The 22,527-nt window shown below is 41.0% G+C and overlaps 1 protein-coding gene across 1 annotated transcript; it reads left to right on the forward strand.

Moving 5' to 3' along the window:
- Nucleotides 1–20,361: 20,361 nt before the first annotated feature.
- Nucleotides 20,362–20,730, forward strand: LOC108578654. Its single transcript, XM_017942021.1, has one exon. The coding sequence runs from the start codon at nt 20,389–20,391 to the stop codon at nt 20,728–20,730; it is 342 nt and encodes a 113-aa protein (XP_017797510.1). The 5' UTR covers nt 20,362–20,388.
- Nucleotides 20,731–22,527: the final 1,797 nt, after the last annotated feature.

A 22,527-nucleotide genomic window follows, 5' to 3' on the forward strand; every position in this document is an offset into this window, starting at 1 on the left:
TCTTCGAAGAGAAGAACGCACTAGGATTAGAAGACTCGTTTTATTCTCACAGTAAATTAGTAATTACAGTATTCTATAAAGCAGAAGAAAAACAATTCCGATATATCGATTAGAAAAGTGTCTTAGAATTAATTTTAATTAAAGACTAAACCTCTGATAGTTGCACTAAACAAATTATACTCTTCCTTCGCTAATTATAATTCATTTTCACCTCTGAACCTCCAACCCGGTAAGCTCTAATCACCAAGAATTTCTTCATTCACAGCTTCCCGAGTTTCTTCCTCCAATGGCTGCCGCGTGTGTATTTATTACATCAAGGTGCACTTTCGAATAATAATGTCATTACATTTCCCCTATGATTATCTCCACCAATAAATTCCAATCAGTTAAAAACGATAATGTTTTTCCATTTGTTCTTGTTCTTCTCTCTTTCTTTCTCTCTCTCTCTTCCACACCACCAGCCCAATATCCGTGTAACTTGTAATAAGATTTATGACAGGATACACGGGACAAGATATTATAGCGTTTCGAGGTACGTAAACGCGTGAATCACGTGAAAAAAAGTCGAGTCGTTTCGAACTAATGTTCCCGATAAAGGCACAGCCGCCGCAGTGGCCACGGTTCCTGGTGCACTCGAACTGCATAACTATGACTCAGTGTTCTCTCTCTCTCTCTCTCTGTCTCTGTCTCTGTCGTTGGCGAAAGAAAGCGTCCGCTAGCGATCCGCGGGCCAGAACACGCGTGGATAAAAGTACGATCTGAATGCGCTCGGATATAGAGAGAGAGGCGGGCGTATATAGGTGGACGTAAGAGAGTACATACGTATATATGTACGTGCGTCAGCCGCGAGATCACGATAAATCATTAACCGGGCGTGTTTATTGGCCATGCTCGAGCAAATCTCGGGGCTGCCAGTGAATTTATATGCTCGGGCCTGATCTCGATTGCCGATCGATCGCTCGTGACTCGCGAATCGGGAGCAACAGGCGGCCGTACCGATTCTGAGGACACAGTTAACAGGCGAAACGGGGAAGACGTGTAAGGATGAGCGGATTAAGATATGTAGGGTTCCCTTTTTCTCTGTGTAGGATCGGGTAGTTTCGTTTAATTGATTGGCGATCGAGATCATTTTGGTGCAAAGGGCTTGAATCAGAATTGTTAATTTGTATAGATGTATCGGTAGGTTTGGTGTTATTCGTGTGAGTCGATTTAAAAGGCAGATCCTGCGACTTGGACGTTTTGCAGAATTCATTGGTTTAATTTATGGAGATGAAATTGAAACGTTAAAAATTTTTTAGTAGTTTCGACGATATTCTCTTAGGGCTCCTTTTCTTCGTGTGCAAGATGAGATAGTTTCGTTTGATTGATTAACGACAAAGATCGTTTTGACACGAGGAACTTGGATTTTTTGTGCAGTTTACTGACAACGTGTACGAAATTTTCTTAACTTACGCAGATGAAATTTAAACATTTTTTAGTATCGGTAGTTTTCGTGATATTCGTGTAGATTCGTTTAAATGGACCGTCCTATAATTTCATTGTTTTGTAAAATTCATCGACAAAGTGTTCAAGCTATATTAAATTATAAACACGAAATTCGAACATTTCTTAGTAAATACTTTCAAAAATATTCACGTGGATCGACATAAATAGCACACCCTGTATACGATCCTCGTGTATATCCTCGAGTACATTTCAAAAAACTGATCCTTCCTTTTCTGAAGGTATATCCCGGTGTTCTAAAGGGGTACGCATAAATGTCCGCGTGAGTTTCAAAGGTTGAAAAATACTGTCGCGAATAAAAGTGTCGTCTTTAATGTTGTTTACGAACTTTCGAAAGTTACGGGGATATTTCGGGTGCGCGGTACCAGGATAGGGTTAATTATTTTTAGTTATCAACGAATAACTCCGTTGGCTTTTTCCATTCTTTCTGACTAAAGGGTAGACTAGTGCTTGAAATTTCGCGGCGAGTGCTACACGCCGTTTCAACGCGAAAGGTTAATCCGGACGTATTACCGGAGCTGATCCAGAGCTGAGCCTCTGCTAACGGTTCTCAAAGTTTAGCAAGTTACCGAATAAACGGTACAATTCGTCTGATTTTTTTCCATAATTTTACTATGATTTTTTTTTTAATTTTCCTATCTTGTATTCTCCTATTTTTCGAATTATTCTGATTATCTTCTTAGATTGTACATTGTAGAGATTGATTAAAAATGAATTCGAAATACGTTACACAATATGATAAATGATATCTTATAGGTATACAATAAATACAAGGTTGTATAGAACCTTTCAATTCTTGAGCATTATTTATTATTCATGACACGAGGCTGCAAATTACGTCCGTATCATAAAACCTATGAATTCACGTTCTCTCGATAATGTTGCATTTTCATACGACCCTCGGCGAGCGCGCTGCAGGAAAGATAGGTCAATGGAGTACGTCGATATACAGAGTGATCACGAAACAGTAGCAAGGTTTCGTCGTTCCCTCTCCTCTATCGCGCAAGACCACTTTCACACATGTCCAGACGTGGGCTTATCGATCTGACTGAACGATAAGAATTTTCAGGCGGAATAGAACGAAACTTGCATTAGGTATCATCGAAAAATTCTTCTTTTTTTTTTCGTCACAGGTTTTTCCAAATCACACTTCTGCAATAAACACACGTTTCTTTCGAATTTTGTAATAAACTTTCACTCTTAAATTAATGTAGTCTTAGATACCATTTTTAGATTCCAAATTTTCACTCTTAAATTAATTTACTTTTAGATACCATTTAACGATACTTTTTTTTCACGGTCACAATAATTTCAAAGTTACACTTTTGCAATAAATACACTTTTCTTTTAAATTTTATAGCATATTTTCACTCTGAAATTAATTCACTCTTAGATACCATTTTTAGATTCCGAATTTTCGCTCTTAACCCTTTGCACTCCAATGGCGCTTTTATGGCGACACGCGTAATTACTTTGGAGAGATGTAACAATTCAGACTTTTTTTTATATTATTTTATATTATCAAAATAATGCAAATGAACACAAGACATGCAAATAAATAAATTCGTAAACAATAAAAATACCTTTTTTTTTTTTTTCAAGACAAAACTTTGGCTTTCCAGAAGTTTCACTATTAATCTTATCAAAAAATGCTCGGAGTGCAAAGGGTTAAATTAATTTACTTTTAGATACCATTAAACAATACTTTTTTCGTCAACATCACAATTTTTTCAAAATTACACTTTTCCAACTTCTCCCGAATGTTCACTCTCCAAAAAATGCCTAAACAAACTTAATTAACTTCTCAAAAAATAATAACTCGCTACATCGTACACTTGTTAACCACAGCACGCATCAAACAGAAGGTTCCATCCGTTCTGATTAGATTCACGGTCGACATTAGCATGAAAACTAATATCGTTCCGCAAGATAACTCGTAATATCACATATGCACATACATCCACAGTATCTCATAGTTACCAGGAGGAATACAATATTCCTGTCACAAAGGACTATACACACACAGAGAGAAAGAGAGAAACGTTGATCTGGAAAGCTTTTAAAAAAATTTCTTCAGCCACTGAATTCCCGGTGTGTGTTGCCCAGAGTATCCTTGGTTAGTTTTTCTTTCGACAGGCCTGAATTCGATTTTTTTTACCTCATCGGGCTCCACAGGTTGCGCAATGTAAATCAGGCCAACCTGCTGTCCAATATCGAGGTTCTGTCCACAGCGCGGGGCGAGGGGGAGCACTTCCAGGCTATCTCTATTCACCCTTGACGCGCGTCCGCGATAAAGTGCACGCGATACCGCCTCTTTTCTGCGCAATAAAGCGATTTTTGCGAAACAGGGTGCCGCGGATAGTTCGCGTTCTACCCGCGGAATGTGTGACGCCAAAGTAGACCGGCTCTGGTTTCTCTTTTTACGGTTTCATCGGGTTATAGTCGGCGCGCGCGCGCGCGCACGCTCATGTGTCGCGGATAAGGCCTTAGAGATTTATATGCATGCGACCGCGTTCGAAATAGTTACCGGCCTGGACACGATAAGGAATCAAGTTCACAGGTCAGACAATTTGTATCTACGGATAGCAATGTGGCATTGCCTGATTATCTGATCCTCTGCGTACATATGTTTAAGCGGATAGAGGCACAGTGAAAGCGTAAAATGCCGTTTTACAGGGGCCTGATAAGGAATTCGATAGAGGGATTATTTCGTTGCTCCATTTTCCGTTCCGGCGAACATTGCAGCAAATTGGGTAACATTGTAGCCGTTGGATATGCATTTGTGCGAGATACGTGGATGTTTTCTGTTGTGTTACTTTATTTGCATTGTTCGTCGGAAGATTTTCGGTTTTATATTCTGTGAAGTATATCGTGGCGGATTTAACTACGAGTTGTGAAAGCTGCGGTACGTCGAGAAGTATTAACACGTGTGTAGGGAGGTACAGTTTGGAGATAAGATAATAGGAGCGTATTGGGTAACATTGTAGTTACTGGATATTTATGTGAAATGCATAGATATTTTTTTTATTTTTTATTCCGTTCTTGTATTTGCATTGTTTTGGGAGATTTTGGGTTATTTTATGTGCATTATTTTGGAAAATTTCAGGTTTCAAGCTTCATAAAGAGTCTCATGGAATATTTAAGTTCGAGTTGCAAAAGGTACGCTAGATGAAAGCTAGAATTCCCAGAGAAATATTACACGTGCAGAGATGTATAGTATGAAGATAAGATAATAAATTTCTCATCGAATTATTTTCAAACTGTGTCCCTTTAATTTAACGAAAATAAATAACGAAGAATTTTTAAGGGTAGTTTTTCAGATTAAAAAAGTTGCAAAAAGTATTTGAAAAGTTTTCTTTTTCGAAGCGAACCAGTATCAGTCGCACTTCGAATTAAGGACACTGCTCCCTTTGAGAATTCGCCCTGAGAAATGTCGCAGCATCGAAATTGTCGCCTCGAAAGGAAAATTTTGCATCAAAGATCCAACTTTTTTCCGCCGCGTTCGTTTCTTCCTGCTCGTTTTTATGTAACTTCGACTTCTAACGAGTCGAATCCGTTCCTTCTCCCCCTCTCTCTCTTTTTGTCAACGAGTCACCCGTTGGCAAAAAGGTGAGAAACAGAGAATGTAACGCGAAGAGCTCGTGGACCAGTTTGAATATCTTTCAGCGAGGTTTCAGAAAGCGTTCCCGACTTTCGTGCTGCAATCTCCGTTACGCGGGCTTAATATTTTTTATGGTACGTCGGCCATGTTCGAAGGAGGTACCTCGGTGGTTTATTGTGATGTAACTTGGCGCGTATACGGGGTGACTTACGAGAAACGTGAACCGCTACACATTTTCTTTTCCTCTTTTTCACGAAACTTCTTTTTTCTTAATTAGACGACGTGAAGGTGACATATAGGGTGTAATTTGAAGTTTCGAAGAAGGCATATAGTCGGAAAAACTTTTTTGTCACTTCGAGTTTCAAGTAAATCCGATTCACACCTTAAGGTCAGCTTTGCTTAGGTCGACTATACGTTTGCTAGCAAACGAACAATGTCGATATCTTCAAGGGAAACATCACTGCTCTAAGCACATAGTTTATCACAGCAGTAGAATTTCTCAGTTCGCTTAATTGCATCACAGTTAATTGATTCATCAAGCTTCGCGTTCCGAGCGTTCCAAGGATCTCTATGTATAATCTACCCGAAATTTGCAAGCTCGAAGACACTTGAACTCCTGTATACGTGCACGAGATAAAAGCATAAATCTCCATGAAACGAAAGAGGGAAAAATTTGTCGTTTAAATTCATTTAACCCTTTCGCGACCAGAGGGATGCATATGTCCTACTTAAGTGTACTCCAGCAAAAATTTATCTCAATTTAGCATTCATTGGGGACGTAGAGAAACAACAGTTTAAAAAAAGAAATGGTTCTGTCGCAAAATGGTTAGAGTACCTCGTACTATTCCTTTGTATCCGGAAACGCAGCGCTGCTGTTCGGCTTCCTGTCTTCAGTGACTCACCCTGTATACACAAGCGCATCCTCGGAGTCGACGATTCTTCGAGTTTTACGCAGACTGCCGTGCAATCCTCTCACGTGCTACAAATGCTACAATTTTCTCTCGCCGTTCGCTCGTGACGTTCCGGCGTCCACTGATTTTTCGTCGTTTTCCAACCCTCGCTTCTTCGCAATTCGCCTTCGTCGTACGTCCACCATGCGCCTGGACGAAATCGTTGGCCGTTTCGACGCCTACTCCTCTCTTTATTCATTTTTTCTCTTTATCTTCTCCGTCGTTTCGCTTTATCTCTTTCTTTCACTCTGCTCATTTCTCTCTCTTCACTTGTATCGCTCTTTTTTTCTTTTTCATTATTTGCCACCTTATTTCTCTCCCTTTGTCTCCTTTTGTATCATTTTTTATTACTATTTTTACTTAGCCGTGTAATTTGCGCCTCGTAAACTTCTCAATCCTTCTCATCTGATTTCCCTTTTTCTCTCTCGGTTATTCTTTGTCTTCTGATTCTCTACTTCTGCCTCTTTATTTTTCGCTTTCTTTTGTTTTCCGATTTTTCTATTCTTTTCTCGTACTCAAATAATTCCGAGGAAGCTTGCTTGTACGTTTCGAGTAAGTTCGAACGTTTCCTCGTTTCTCAACAGTCGGAGAAAATCGCTCGATACACATTTACAAGCGGCGACACCGTTGGAGTATCGATTAGCCTAAATGCGAGGGTATAAAAGAAAGCCACTGTTGCTCGTTATCAAGAATAGAGGTTTTTCGTGTTGTTTCTACGTCGTTTCCTCCCCATCGTGCAATTTCTTTCTCTCGACTGAGCCGAGGGAGCCTAATCGCGCCGCTCTGCCGTCCCTTTTCTACCTCCATTCTCGTTCTCCGCTGTTATCAGCTTGTCCCAATCGCCTTCCAGTTTATCTTCACGGCTCGTGTCGCCATTTTCCCGTTCGTCGGTCTCGCGAAAACGACCAAACACGACAACCAACCTCCCGACGCTGATTAATGGCGATTATTAAATCACAAATCGCGCGTGCAGCCGAGGACAAACAATGAAAGCTCTTGTTCGTTACACGTGAACGGTCCTCGAGTTGCGTCAGGTGGATCGATCGTGAGTCGATTTGTCGCGACGTCGTCGTCGTCGCAAAGTGATTATCTTCGAATTCGAAGTGCCTCCTGATTTTTCGAGGGGATTGGAAATTTGTCGTTTTGCGGGTTAAATTGTTGGAAAAAGATTTCTTCACACGTTCGCTGCTCTTATTTTTATGCGTGATTTGAATGGCTTCAAAGGGTGAACAAGGTGGAAGAATTAGTTTTGTGGAATAAATGGTGAAAAATGGAATTTGTATTGTTAAGCGTTTTTCGTATAATAATTTATAGTGATATCCCTGGTGAAGCTGCAATCACAATTGATAAAATATGATAAATAAATATAATAATAATTTGACACAATTTTCAAAATTAAGATAGCTATTATATATACAACTTTAAGCCAACTCAGAAAACTCTTTACCTTCGGTCGATAAAGTTGGGTCATTTGTGACCCACAGGTATTATTGGATGAAACTTTGTCCACCTGGAATATTTCTGTTATTTATAATAATATGGAAAAATGTTACGTACAAAATTTGCACGATACGAAGGGAGAGATAGCACGATAGAAATACTTTTTACGTAGGTAGAGGTGTAGAGGAGATTTCAAGATCGTCTCTGTTTTTTTTTACTGGAAAATGTAGGTTAATGTATTTAGATAAAAATCTGACGAAAAAAATTGATTCTCCGAAGCATAGATAAAGCAGGAGAAACTCTTCCTTCGTCTTCTTTCTCTCCCACCACACAGACACGCTATTTTGGGGGCTTTCCATTAAAAATGGTCAACGCATCGGTGCTTCTTGTGCGTCATCGAGGGTTTTCACGAAGGGCCACATCGTGTCCCTGCCGATCCCCACCTTTATTTTACAACCCACGTCCTGTGCCTCTTAAAACTGTACGTAGGATGAGGCGAACATTTTTACGATATTACGCGTGACTCAGGACACACGCAAATGTTCTTCGATACTGAAAGAAGTCTATGTTTAAATTATTATGAAAGCAATTAAATTAACGGTGCTGCATAAATGTATCTTGAAAAATGGGTGAGATAATGTGTCGATTTTTAGACAAATACTCTTTGGACAGTGGAGGTGTTAAGATTCTTTCTTTTCTTTTTCTGATCGTCAAAGATCGTAGAAGACTTGCTTGGTATTACCATTAACCCTTTCAAAATTTACTCACACTGTAGAGTTTGCGTCTTTTGATACACTTTTAGCCTAATTTAATCCTTAATTTTATCTTACAAGTATTTCTAAAACTACTATCACTAAAATCTGCCGTAGCAAAAGGGTTAATAAAAATACAAAAATGCAAACATTCTTCAAAACTCGGTTAAACAAATTTAGTGACAGTTTACCAAAAATTCTCCAAATAAAATTGCCCAGAAATAAATATCCCAAAAAATAGTTATTTACCTAACACACTCAGTTGAACAAATTTAGTGACAGTTTACCAAAAATTCTCCAAATAAAATTGCCCAGAAATAAATATCCCAAAAAATAGTTATTTAACCAACACACTCTAACAAGTGGCCACTTATTTCACCAACTTCCAGGCTCCACAAACCTACAATAACAAACAATGTCCCCTTCCATCCAAATTTTCCGCCACAAAAACGTTCAAACTCTCCCACATCATATACCAGCCCGTTCCAATTCAAACCGTGGCACAGTGGTCCAAATGGCTGATTTAGCTGGCCAAAAGTCAGTTTGAAAAATTTTATCTAAGTGAAAAAATTTTTATCACGCGATGTAGTTAAATATGTGAGGAACAATACCCAGACTTTTCTTTTTATCATTCGTGCACCGACGATGTGTTGTGCTTTGCCAAAGTTTAGTAATCTTTTCTGGTACGCGCCAGGCCCTTGAAATTTCCCGAAACACTTTTTACGTTTTATGGAAGATGCGTCCTTTTTTTTTCATTATGAAAGTTTTTCTGGTAAGTATATTCTGTATTCTAGAAGGTCTGTACAGTTTTATTATGTATCTTTCGGTGGTTGTTGATACTCATACGTGTTTAATGCATGAATACTATCTTTCACGAATGCAAGAATTCAATAGTGATTTTGTTATACATCCCGATGAGTCCCGATCTTCTTTCAAGCACTATTATATTCTGTGAAGCTTTATGTTTAGAATGCAACAATAATTTGTTGCGCGAACTTGCGCCATTTGTTGCGACCTGCCGGTTACGCGTCTTCGATTGCGTTGACGACCAAGTTTCGGTGAAAAGGCGAAGGAGAATTTAACTGACGGAAAGAAGAGTCAGTTGAGAATTGCAAGCAAGACGAGAGGTATTCTGAAAATTTAGCCACTTTTCGCCCGATATACGTCTTATTTATGTTTAGCATATATTATTTTGGTCCATAATTTCGCGTGGTTTTCATATCGTACAGAATGAAATTCGTAACATTATTATTATTATTCTGTGTTATGCATCGTATTATTATAGACTGTGCAATATAGTTTCTTATATATCAATATACAACTTTTTGCACAAATAAAAACAATTATATTTAATTAATATTTGTACATTTATTATTGCGTACAATATAATTAATTGTTATTACATTAAATTGTCATATTCTATCGAGAAAAGTGGATACGAAGCAGTTTTTAATTTTGGCCATTTGGACCACCGTGGCGTCGATTCAGAGTAACGAGCAATCTCAGCGCAGAGCGCCGTTAGATCGTAACCAGTGCGATCTGAGATCCGAACATTCGAAAAACGTCGCTTCCGATAGTAGGGATAAGAGGAGTGGTTCTACTCAGCTTCGTTATTACTCGATTATTGGTGTTGCGGGGCTAATCTGTCCGGTAACCCCTGCAGCTCTCGCACTTACCACTTACGTGGCGAAGCAGTGCACACGCCAATAACAGAGCTGACCCCCATCCGGTAACCCCACTTAAACTCCGGAGAAGTAGCCTTCTTTGGTTTCTAGAAAGCATCATCCTGGGTACTGTAGGAGGTGAGGAGAAAAGTAGGGGGGAAATGAAAGTACCCGCCCCATCGTTATCGGGCGTCCTGTAACGGACGGATAACCCCGATGATTGTAACTTCACCTCTTTGACGTCTGCGGGGCAGCGAGTAAAACCGTGAGGCTCGATGGAAAATCCCTGGAACCGAACCGAACCGTTCCCGTTCCTGTTTATCCACGTTGATATCGCGCCAGATAGAGAGCGGTGGCTAGTCGTGTGTGAGGAAGGTTTCTATTGGTTGGAGGAGGGGGAATTGGGAGATGTTGGAAAGGGAGGATTTGGCGATAAGGGTGCAGACTTGGAGGATGTTTGAGATGTGTGTTTTGCAGAGTCTATCGAAGGGGGTGTTTGGAAGGAGAGGTTCGTGAATTGGGTTAGATGAAGTTTCGGGGAATTGGGGTTTGCTGAAGTTGTTACGGCGACAGGAATTTTCGGTATTTTGGGGCATTTAGTTTTATGGCTCGTGTGTGCCGAGAGTGGGAATTGGTTCGTTCGGAGTTAGGGTGAATTAATGGTGGTGAATATTGATGGGAAATTTGGAAGGGTGATGTTGGGTATTGTATGTATTAGTTACAATAAGTGGGGAATGGTAGATAATTTTTTTGGATAAATAGTAATTTTAGGTAACACGTTTCTTGTATCAGTTGTTGAGGGGAAGTTCGGAAGGGTGATGTTGTGTATTAAATACACTAGTTACAATAACTGGAGAATGATAAATAATTTTTTTTATATAAATAATAGTTTTAATCGATATATCTCTTGCACCAATTATTGAGGAGAAGTTTGGAAAAATGACGTATATTGAATACGCTAGTTACAATTGTTGAGGGTCTTTAATTAGCGAATAAAGATTGACTCAATCGACTGCAGAGAGAAAACACGTTTATTGATAGAAATGAAATACAAAAAAAAAAAACGGAGGCGAAAACTCGAGTGAAAAACAGTTACTCGGTTCGGGGTTGTCGCACGACTACATAAAATGCGGAAAAACATTTGTTATATACTCGGCATCGCCCCACGGTCGGCGGACCCATGGCTCTTATGGCCCGGCCTGGGCCTACGTTGAGCAGAGAAACTCGCAGTAGGAGAAAAACATTCAAAATATAATCTATTCTCAATAACAATAATTGAAGAATGATAATTAATTTTTTATATAAATAGTGGTTTTAATCAGCTTCTTACACCAGCTATTGAAGGGAAGTTCGTAAAGGTGATGTTGTAAAGGTATGATACACTAATTACAGTAACTGGGGAATGACGATTAAAATGACTATTTATCCAAAAAATTGTTTAACACATTTCTTGCACCAATAATTGAGTGGAAGTGAAGTTGTGTATTCAGTATACTAATTATAGTAACTGGAAAATAATAAATAGTAGTTGTAACTAACACGTTTGTTGTAAGTTTGGTAGGGTGATTTTTTTGTAATTTCTTTGTACAAACAGCAGTTATAATTGACACGTTTCTTATACGAATTTCGAACGATAACGTCTCCTTCGCAGTTGCATGCTCCATTCTACGAGAGCTGCGTTATACTTTCGTGCCTTTCGATTAACGAGGATTTATAAAAGGTCGTGCACAAAAGAGAATAGAATAGAAAGTCCCCTTAAGGTAAGCCAATTAGCGATTGGACAGAAGGTAGCTGAAGCGATGTTTATTGAATCCTTTAACAGAGTCTCTCCAATTGGATAGAACCTTCAGCTATAATAACCCACTTTTCTTTCAATTCCAACAGATCCAGTTCAATTATTATTTAACACGGTTAGATTATTCCGCGATACCACCGTCCTGAGTGTAATTATAACATCGATTTCACGTGTCAATCAAGTCACGCATAATTGAAGCCCTTTTCAATAGTTATCCTCAGCTCTAATTCCGGATGGTCGAAAATTCCAAATGTAGAATGTAGAAGGTAGACGAGAGACGTCTGCTGTGAAATTTCGATAATCTCCATTTCTCGCGTCGTATTTCTTACGCAAAATAGCAGTTCCAGACTAACTCGCAATCCTACTCACATCCAAGAAATCCTCTCGTCTCCATTTTCTTCCCTGTGACATCTGAATTCATATACGAACCAATAAAAAACAAACTCTTCCACGACCTACATCCGAAATTCCGTCGAAAAAGCCTCTCGCAGAACCGCTTAATACAATACGCTCGGCTCGCACATGTACATATTGTACTACTCGAACACGCAGGGGAAAAAAAAGTTCCCCACGCAAAATATAAAACAACGGTATAAAACAAGCGTGAAACAACCGCGGCCGGCGGCGACGATGAAAATGATAACCGGTGGAAGTGGCGTGTTCCCCCCATTAATTAATCCCGCGTATCAAACGTCCACGCGTTATTATGCCAAGAGACAAAAGGCGCTTTCTGCTTGTCCTCTCGCGGCACTAAGTTTCTCACTATTGAGTGAAAATTTTCCGCGCTTACCAGCCCAGCCTCCCTCTCTCCCTTCGCCTGTCATTGTACACATCGCGCGCCGGTATCCTTTTCAGCTTGACACTGCCAGGCCGCGCGCACTTTGCATCGTTGCATCTGTGCCGAAACGTGAAAAAATGCTGGCCCGGTAGCCGAGCGGCGCAGCCACCTAGTTTCCACGCCCTTTAATTATTACCCGCGCGCTTCGACTGGTCACCGTGCGAACTGACAGAACTTTCAAGAACTCTCTTTCTCTTCCTTTCTCTCTCTCTCTTTTTTTCTCCCTTTTCTCTGTCTTTCTCTTCCTTTTTCTCTCTCTTCTTCCTTTTTTTTCTCTCCCTTTTTCTCTTCCATTTTTTCTCCCTTCTTCTCTCTCTTCCTCTCGCCTTCTCGCTCTTCGCCTCGTCTCAAAGGTCGTCAGAAGCGTCCAGAAAGTCATTGTCCACTTCGAGATCCTTTGTTCCAGCCACTCGACTCGGTTTGTCCATCTTTAACGATCGACTCGCGGGGCTTCGTCATCGGGGACATCCTGTGATTCTCTCTTTCTCGGTCGGTAACCACCACGCTCGGATTCCAGATACAGAGGCGTGTGATCTCTCTTTGGGCGTTAACGCGAAGATTGATGTTTAGGCTTTTTGTTCGAGCGACGTTCCGTGATGAGGTTACAGTGCATGGGACGGGTTGATTTGTGTTTCGAGACGGTGTCGGACGTATACCTGGTTATTAGGTGTTAATCACGGCTAGTTACATTACCGTTGTATGGGTAAATCGTGCGTTTTTTCGTCTAATATAAATATCTTTTATACGAGAGATCGAGTTAGACGTGGCTTGTCGGATCGTTCGATTATCTGTTTGAACGATGTGGACTTGTTTTTTTTTTCTCAAGCTAGCATTAATAGACCAGACATGCGGGTTTGTGTTTTCAGGAGGTGTAGGTTGTACTTGCAGGTAATTATTGGGCATCAACTGCACCTAGTTATATTATAGTTATACGTTATCTAATATTCTCCGTAATAGTAAACACAATTTTTATAAAGAAAATTAAATCGGAATCTTGCGAAGTTCGTTTTAATTTTCTTAGGTTAATTTCCCTGTTGATCATCTAGTTGAGAGATTTACTAAGCTATGTTTATCAAATTACAAAATATCAACAGCTGTTTATTATCTTCTTATTTATTTCACAATTTACGTATCTCTTTTCAGTCTTCGTTTAAATTACTCAGTCACGTGCGTTAAACACAAAGTTAGGTTATGTTACAAATAAAACATCTTCAGTTATTTCTAACTTACCAGCGATATAAATTTATCTTCCGATGTAGTATAAATATCAGAGACATTGTATATACGATTCTGAAAGGAACACAATAATCCTACTCTTCCCCCAAACCATTTCTCTCATTCTTAACCTTCTCCTTATAACCCGTCTCTCCAACCCACTTCCTTAACCTCTTCATCCGCCATTCAAACCTCACAAAGAGCAGATCCTTCGCGTCGCAACTTGTCACTATTCAATAAACACCACCCCTCGAACCAACCTCTACATTAATCTCAACCAAAAATACCTTCCATCGCTCTGCTACAACCCCCACCTGTGAAAAGGTGAAGAAAATCGATTCCATCGGAAGGTGGTCCGACTAAGGTGTTCCATGGGACGCGTACAATGTCACCGCGTGGAAGGTTGGAAACCGGGGGATTCCCGTGGGCGTTCTAGCCGTCCGGAGAACAACTCTCCGGACAGTTAACGAGAACGATTTGGAAACGCGGTTGAATGGCGACACAAAGGAAGCTGTACGGTGCGTTGACCGTCCTTTAGAGGTCCAGACACCGTTGCCCTTGGAATTCCTTTCACGAAATACCTGCGCGCTGTCTTTCTGCGTGGTGCATAAAGCAAGATAAAGCTCCATAAAGCGGAGTATAAAATTGAAGATGGCGCTCCGTTCGCGAATAGGTAATCCGTAGAATAGGCGTTTTTAATTGCGCAGCTCGGTGATCGCCAAGGACAGAACATCCCCCGTTTGGAGAACGAGCGACGTGAAGAGACAGACTTTAAACTCACCCGGTTTATTTGTCCTTCGACTGGTTCTCGAACATTAGCTCGAATCGGGTACTCTGCGAAAGGGCCTCTGCGTGTGTCGTTTCGTCGAATTGTTTTCTGTGTTTTTCTCGCTGCTGCGTGGGTAGTGTAGAAATCTATATTACCGTGCAATACAATTAATACGTTTGGTTAAGGTAGGGAGATATCTTGTGGTTGAGAAATTGAACGTTGGCCCTGGATCGTGAGATATCTCGGTTTTACGTTTCGGTGTAATTGCGTACTGTAAGCTTGATCAGTTTAAGGTTATGCAGCTTGGTTGTTGTGTTCTGGAGATAGCGAGTCTTATGACAATTTGCAATGAGAAATTCTTGGAATATGTGCGTTATTTCGAAAGACTCGGAGACTAACATCTGTACGATCTGTTGGTTGTTTGAAGAACCTAACCTTAATGCAGTTTAATTCGCTATCTTTTGCATGTATCACAGTTATTTTAGGTTAGGTTGGAAACTTAACCTCAACACAAATTAATCCATTATTTTTCGAATACATCACAATTATTTTAGGTTAGGTTAGAAACTCAACCTCAACACAAATTAATCCATTGTTTCTTGAATGTATCACAATTATTTTAGGTTAGGTTCGCAAAATGAATATCATTCTACGGTATTATATGTCAAAGATGAATTAGAGGTCCCAAACGTTTTCGGATAGCGCTAAATCAGAAGTTTAAAAGGTTAGGCAAGTTTGCTAATGAAACGCGTGGGATTCACAGACCCGTGAACCCGTTCCTTATCGATTATTCAGAACACTGAGCGATTTCTGCGACACCGCACAGGTTAAATCCACCCACGTTCGAGGGGAAGAGATCTCGAGTTTCAGTCGATCTTTTCCACGTTGAGAGAAAAAGGGGGAAGAAAAGGGTCTTCAGAGGTAAAACGACGTCTGCCAAGTCTCTAGGATGTTGTATGTAAATTTTCTTGCCTTCTATCTGCACCGACCAGCGTCGGCCGTATGAATCACGCCAGAGTCTCCAGTTGCAAACCGGAAATACATCCGACGCCAGGTTCGAATGAAACGCGTGGATTTTTCTCCAGTTTCCTCGTTCTTCTGTCGTTTGTAGGTTATGTTACCATACTGATATACGTTGTATAATAAACATTTACACGTTATTACATAGTATATAGATGTGTGAATAGTTATACACATTATTATTCTTGGTAGATTTTTAAAGTTATATGGAATAAAGAAAATTGACATTATTTCGTTAAAAAAATGATTAGATTCGAAGTAGTAATTTTTTTTAATAATTACAGATTTTAATAGGAATACCACATTTGATACTTGTATTATATTCGATTCGAAACTTCGTAGATATTACATTTCTCGCTATATTTCTACGTTATTACAGTTGAGAACTTTATAGAGTTTAATTGAATACCTTAATTATCATCTTGGCAAACTTGCTCGAATATCTTAATTATCGCGTTGGCAAACGTATCAGCCTTGGTGAACTCAGGTTGCGCAACGAATTCTTAAACGAACCCTTTTGCCTTGCTAACAATTCAACGTTGTAAATCAAACAGTGAATGTTGAATCGACTTTTATCGCTCGGCGTTTATTATTACTTTTGCAATTGCATCGTCAAATTTAAACTCACGTATATATTTTCGATCTATTTTATTACCTACGTAGCACTTTTAGTAGAATTACTTGGGAAAACCAAACGAGAACGAGCTTTTTTCAAATTTTGCTTGAAATTAACTTACGCTTACGTTTAAATTAACAAACATCTTTTTAATCGATCTTGAGCTTGTACAACCCACACCAACGTAAAGTAAGTACACTTGCTTGTCTAATCGAACAAATTTTACATTCCCTATTTTTCTACTCTTGTATCGCATAGGGGAGACTGGGGCTAAAAGTTACGGAGGTAAGTTGTTACAATGGTTATAACTTTAAAACGAAAAGAGATAGGATTGTCCTTTCAATTGTTTTCGCCATGCAAGTAGATCACACGCCACTCTGTCGTCCATTTTAATAGCATCTGCGACAGCGAATCTTGTGGTTATAAGCAACCACCTAGTCACGTATAGAAAACTATAATACATGTAGGAACCGACGACGGAAAAGTATTCAGGGACCCCTAACGGGAATCGAACCCGGGGCCTTCGGCTTATCAAACCCGAGGCTTTGCCCGCTACGCCAATCACTCCCTCTCTATTCTCCCGTGCCGGTCTCCTATTTTCTGGGTATGGAGAGGCCCCGATACTACACTCGGCCATCCTGAATTGACATTCGCCCTCGAATGTCCTCAGTGCAACACTTTCGGGCACACTCCTCCACACAGTGGCACACAGCCGAAAACAACGCATTTTTGGGAGACGTGCAACCCTCAACATGTTTTCATCGCACACCTCCTGTGCTTCGTGTAGCCGTAGATGCCTCCATCGCGGACAAGCCCCCATATGTAGGAACCTAGGGAAAAATATTGAGGGACCCAACGGGAATCGAACCCGGGACCTTCGGCTTAGCAAGCCGAGGCTTTGCGCGCTACGCCAACTACCCCCTCTGTGTTCTCCCATGTCGGTTTCCTATTTGAATATGGAGGCGCCGATACTACACTCGGCCATCCTGAACTGACATTCGCCCTCGAATGTCCTCAGTGCAACACAACTCAACTCAACGCTTTCGGATACACTCCCCCCAGGCAGTGGCACTCTCAACCGAAACACTGTTTCTCAACTCTTTTTGAGAGACGTGCAAACCCCTCTCACATGTTTTCACCTCACAGCGCCTGGCTTTGTGCAGCCGTAGATGCCTCCATCCCGGACGAGCCCCCCCTATGTAGGAACCGACGACGGAAAAATATTGAGGGACCCAAACGGGAATCGAACCCGGGGCCTTCGGCTTATCAAACCCGAGGCTTTGCCCGCTACGCCAATCACTCCCTCTCTATTCTCCCATGCCGATCTCCTATTTTTTGGATATGGTGGCCCCGATACTACATACATATTTGTCGTTCGTTAGTTTTTCGTCTATTTCGATTGTTTCGTCCTTATGGATCAGCTGACATTTCAGAACACGTTGCAATAGTTTTTACTAGATATTTCAATACATAAGCAGAATATTCGCATAAATTGCCACGGGTGTCGATTGGGGCTTTTTGTTCCGCTGGTTTGGGGCAGGTTAACACGTTCCATGCCGCTCTGGACTTTCCGTTCAGGCCATTTGATATTTCGGCCTTTTCCTTTCGCTGACTTAACCCTTTGCGCGCGAAGGCCCTTTTTCCTATAAGGAAGTGGCAAAAATTAATGTAATTTTTTAAAACTAATATTTTTATTAGAAGTTGGTCCTTTCAAACTATTTCACTGCTGAGATCTCTAAACATGTAGCGAACAATTCACGGAGGTCCATAGACCTACTGTCTTGGAAAATATCCTTAGAGTTCCCTCTAATGGTAAATATAATGCCGCTTCCTAGTCGCCACTCGAGTGCAAAGGGTTAAGTTATGCAACTACGGCGATAATTTGTTAAAAGAAAAATTTTTCCTTTGCTCTATAGCGTATCTTAAACGTTACCTTTTTCTCGATAACGATGATTTTTGCAATCTTATAAATATTGGAAGACGTATAGGGTGAAAAGCAAAACTGTTAGTCTCGACAACGTGGGGCGCACACCCCACGTCACCGAAAGACGTGGAAAGTCACCGAAAATCGGTCCGGCACGGAACGTGTTAACCTCTTAGCTACTGAACGCCGCTATAATGGCTTTCGCGTAAGTCATCTTTTCGAACGATACGCCGCTATAGTGACTTTCATGGATATCATGTGTTTGAACGGTATGCCACTGAAATGGCTCACCCTGTCTGTAGATATCTTTAAAATATCACCTGACTGCCCCCCTCATTTGTTTCGCCTGAACCACATTTCCTAACAACATCGAAGCTATCGTTGAAGAGTACGCGTATCAGAGAAATCTTCAGAACGAACAGTATTTTACTCGTCCGCGTCGAAGCTCGCCGTACAGAGATACAGTGTTGCGGAAAGTCCAGCCGTAGCTAAAAGGTTAATCTCTGAAACGTCGACAACTTCTCACGTTTTATCGGCGCGATTTCATTGTTCATCGTTCGATAGTTTGCCAAATGGCCGAGTCGTGTGATGATTTCCAATATTGTTACAAAGTTAATTAATCATATTAGGTTTAAGGCTGTTGATAAGTATAGATCTGGATAAATAAGTAGAAACAGTTGAATGTAAGGCTCTGGCGAAAGATAATGCTCATGATTTGTATACCTACTGGTTTAGTTTTCTTTTAACAATAATATATTTCGGTTGATTTGAACCTCGATAAACATTATTTATAGAATTGTATTTTGTTTCATGAGAAACATTGAAATATTTCACTGAGAAGCAACTCTTTTTCCTTTGTAACAACTTATCCGAAGGCTGTAACAACTTGCCCCACGACGACGTTAGAAGTTACGCTTCGCCGAGTTGCAAATAAACGGCTCCCTACGAAAAACTGATTGCAATATGTTAAATGTAAGCTCGGAATCTTAAAGTACGACAAATTTAATAATAGATCAGTTCATAGTGAAGAAAATAACTGCGTTATTTCTCGGTCATTTTAAAATTGTAACTTTTAGCCCCAGTCTCCCCTACTTAGTCTCGCTTGAATCCACATCCGATAACCATCGCCATCTTGTCGAAGCTTCTTCGAATCGTAGCTTTTTCGTCATTCTCGACACATCGAATTCGTTCCATCTTTTCATCGGTAAAATAGAGGTCACCGAGCAGCCACCCTTTAGAAAAGAAAAAAAAAAAAAAGACCATCGCCTCGTTAGGATGATTACAGTTGGGGTCGAAGGGGAGGTAGCGGCGTTTCATTATTCTTGGAAACGAAGGTCTCTCGTTCAGAGAGAACGCTGCCCTTCCGTTTCATGCCAACAACACCTTACCTTCGTAGCGAGAATAAACTTGTCCGTGTTCGATGTCCGCAACCCAAGTCTCAATGCCGGGTTTGGATACGATGAGACAGGACGAAAAACCAGCCTCTGAATCCCGTGGAGATCGTCCGACGACGCGTAACGAAGCTACCTGACGCGATCTCGCGTCCTCCAGCATCGTAATCTCGCGACGACAACAAAGCCGGGGGTAACAAATGGTCGAGAAGTGTCGCGTGCAGCCTGCGACAGAAGAACGCGGGGGGAAAACATCCGTCGTAGATCGTCGATCACGCGAAGTATGAATGAACCAAGCATTAGGCGCACACACGTTAAACTTGGCTCGTTTCATTAGGCTTCACTTCAGCGCCCGTTTCTTTTCTTCCAGAGTGTAATCGAGTGTCGAAAGTTCGTAGACCGAGTCAAAGTGGTTGTCAAGATCTTGTGAAATTCAGTGAAGAAAAAAGAAATCTTCTCTTCTCGCGTTAGGAGGAATCAAGGGGAGAGAATCAGTGGTGTGACGTCGAAAGCGCCCGTTTTCACAGGTATTAAAAATAGATATCACATTTTTGTGTGATGATTCGATGCACGACGGAAGAGAATTCAAGGGTCAAGCTACTGTTCTACGATCCCGTTCTGCTTCCTAAAATATCCACGTGAAGAAGAAGATTCAGAGACAGAGAGAAAGACGAGGATAGAGGACGGTGAAACAAGAGGGAAGAAGAGCTTGAATTGCCACAAATGGAAGAACTACCGTTTTCACTGAACGTCATTCGATATATAGACGATAAATCAGCGAACTGAACGGCTGTCAGTTCGATTTCACGGCGGATCGTCTTCTTAGGCTATCCGTTAGAGATCGGATTCGCCACTTTACTCTCTTTCTCTCCGATCGCGAGGCTGGATTTTTTCGTCGCGAGCACGCGACATGGATGCCCTGGAATTGCAAGCGGCCCTGGTCAAGCTAGATCCGGCCACCACGGTTACACCGATCGGTTCGAACGTGAAAATGCTGCCACCACCGCCGCCACCTCATCATCGCCATCATCATCATCATCGTATCACGTTCACCGCCGATCTGGACGTGAACGATCTGACGGTGGAGAGCGCGGTGCAAAACGACGCGAAGTCGAACACCATCGTGTCGACGACGTTGCAGACAAGTAGGAAGCACTGTTCCGTACAGCTGACTGTACCCAGACGTCAGAACAACGACCCGAACAACCCGCAGATAGAAGTGTCGAGGTGCGAGATGGCTGAGGTCAGGTGACGCCAGCCTTGCTTCGACCTAATCTTTTATCACACTTATCCACCGCACAGGGGCAGCAAGCATCATGCTAAGCATCATGCTAAGGAGAAGAGACATCATCATCATAATACTATGCATCATCAGCATCATAGATCTCATGTGGTGAGTCAGTGGTGTACTATACCAAGCGTGCTCGTTCGTTGTTCGCGGATGGAGTAATTGGTTGTTTCTTTTTTTTTTTTTCTCTTTCATTTCATTTTTCGTTTCTTTGTGTCTCTTTGTTTACGAGCTATGCGTGCGTGTACTCTTTTCAGTTGAACGCTGTTTCAATTTCAATCTTGCTGCGGTCATTCTTTTCTCTTAACAGTTTGCACTTTTCGTTTTTAAATTTTGTAGCTTTGAAGAAAAATTGGTTTTGAAAATTTTTTGGGTGAAATGAAAAGGAGAGAATTAGTGGAAATTGAAGGAAAAGATTGAGAGACTGGAGCAAGATTAAATTAGAGAAGATGCTTTTTTGTTTATCGTAGAACGATCGATGGATCGTTTTTGGTGTAATTGAAATGTTTTCTTTTCTTTTTTTTCTAGTCGATTCCTTAGACTGTTATTTTCATCTGTTATTTCGCGATTTCAGTTTTCCGTCTCTGTAGAACGAGTATGTGTTACTAGGGCATGCATGATGCACATCGCGTAGCAAAATCATACGGTTGAGCATTCAGCTGCTGCTGGTACCTCGCGCTATCGAGAATGCTGTTGTTATAGCGAAGGCCAAAGATTTTGATCGCTACTTTTGTTCGCTCCCTCACGTTTCGCGAAGCCGAGTATTGAGCAAATAACTTCTTTATTTGCAAACAGATTTTTAGATAACAATAATATGTATAAACAAATTCTTAAGGGTTCGTTATGTGCAAGTCCATTGTCCGAAGGTGCAAAAGCTCCGTGTAATAGTTCGTACAAGAGTCCTTTATTTTTTTAACTGTCCAGTCCTTTTATACATTGTCGCCTGTCCAGAGGTGTGTCTTAATGAAAATTGGGAAAACGGTGGGAAAGGTGTTCTGTCCAATGGAGGAGGTTCGAGGGAATCGTGGTCCTGTCGTTCACGCCCTGTAGTGGGGTCGGTACGTCAGTTGCAAGTAGCGGTACATCTGTAGGTCAAGGATAAGGTAAAAATTGGTGTGTTCAGGTCGTCCTATTGTTGTCCACGCTTTAGTCAGTCCTTGGTCCGAAGAGTAAGATTACGATGCGTGAATTTGCTATTGAGCAGAAAAGGCCAGGCACTTGAAAACCTATTAAGCGTCTGGCGGTTTTCCCCTGATTGTAAAATTAATGACACGCTACGAAACTGAATATTCTAATCCAGAAAAATAGCAGATGTGTCGGCCGTATCGTAAACTTAGGATAATTCGTTGTCCCCGAGAGCTTTAGCATTCCCTGTATCGTTCAGTTACCTTGCCATGCGCTGTTATTTTCTAAAAGTCCGGACAAGAGTAGAGAGGAAATCATTCCGACGAGACGTAGCTCCAGATAAAAGGCGAGACAGAGGGAGAGAGAGACTTGGAATATATGAAATTCCATTGGTATGATTCGTACAAGACTGGTGCGCTGTTATTTTCTAAAAGTCCGGACAAGAGTAGAGAGGAAATCATTCCGACGAGACGTAGCTCCAGATAAAAGGTGAGACAGAGGGAGAGAGAGACTTGGAATATATGAAATTCCATTGGTATGATTCGTACAAGACTGTTGAGAAACACGCGGCAGAATGATAGAAGTGTTTCGTAGTTGGAAACAAAATCGTTGGCCTCGATTATACGCTTCTTGTAA

Source organism: Habropoda laboriosa, unplaced genomic scaffold (genome assembly GCF_001263275.1).
Source record: "Habropoda laboriosa isolate 0110345459 unplaced genomic scaffold, ASM126327v1 scaffold45, whole genome shotgun sequence".
Classification (NCBI taxonomy): Eukaryota; Metazoa; Arthropoda; class Insecta; order Hymenoptera; family Apidae; genus Habropoda; species Habropoda laboriosa.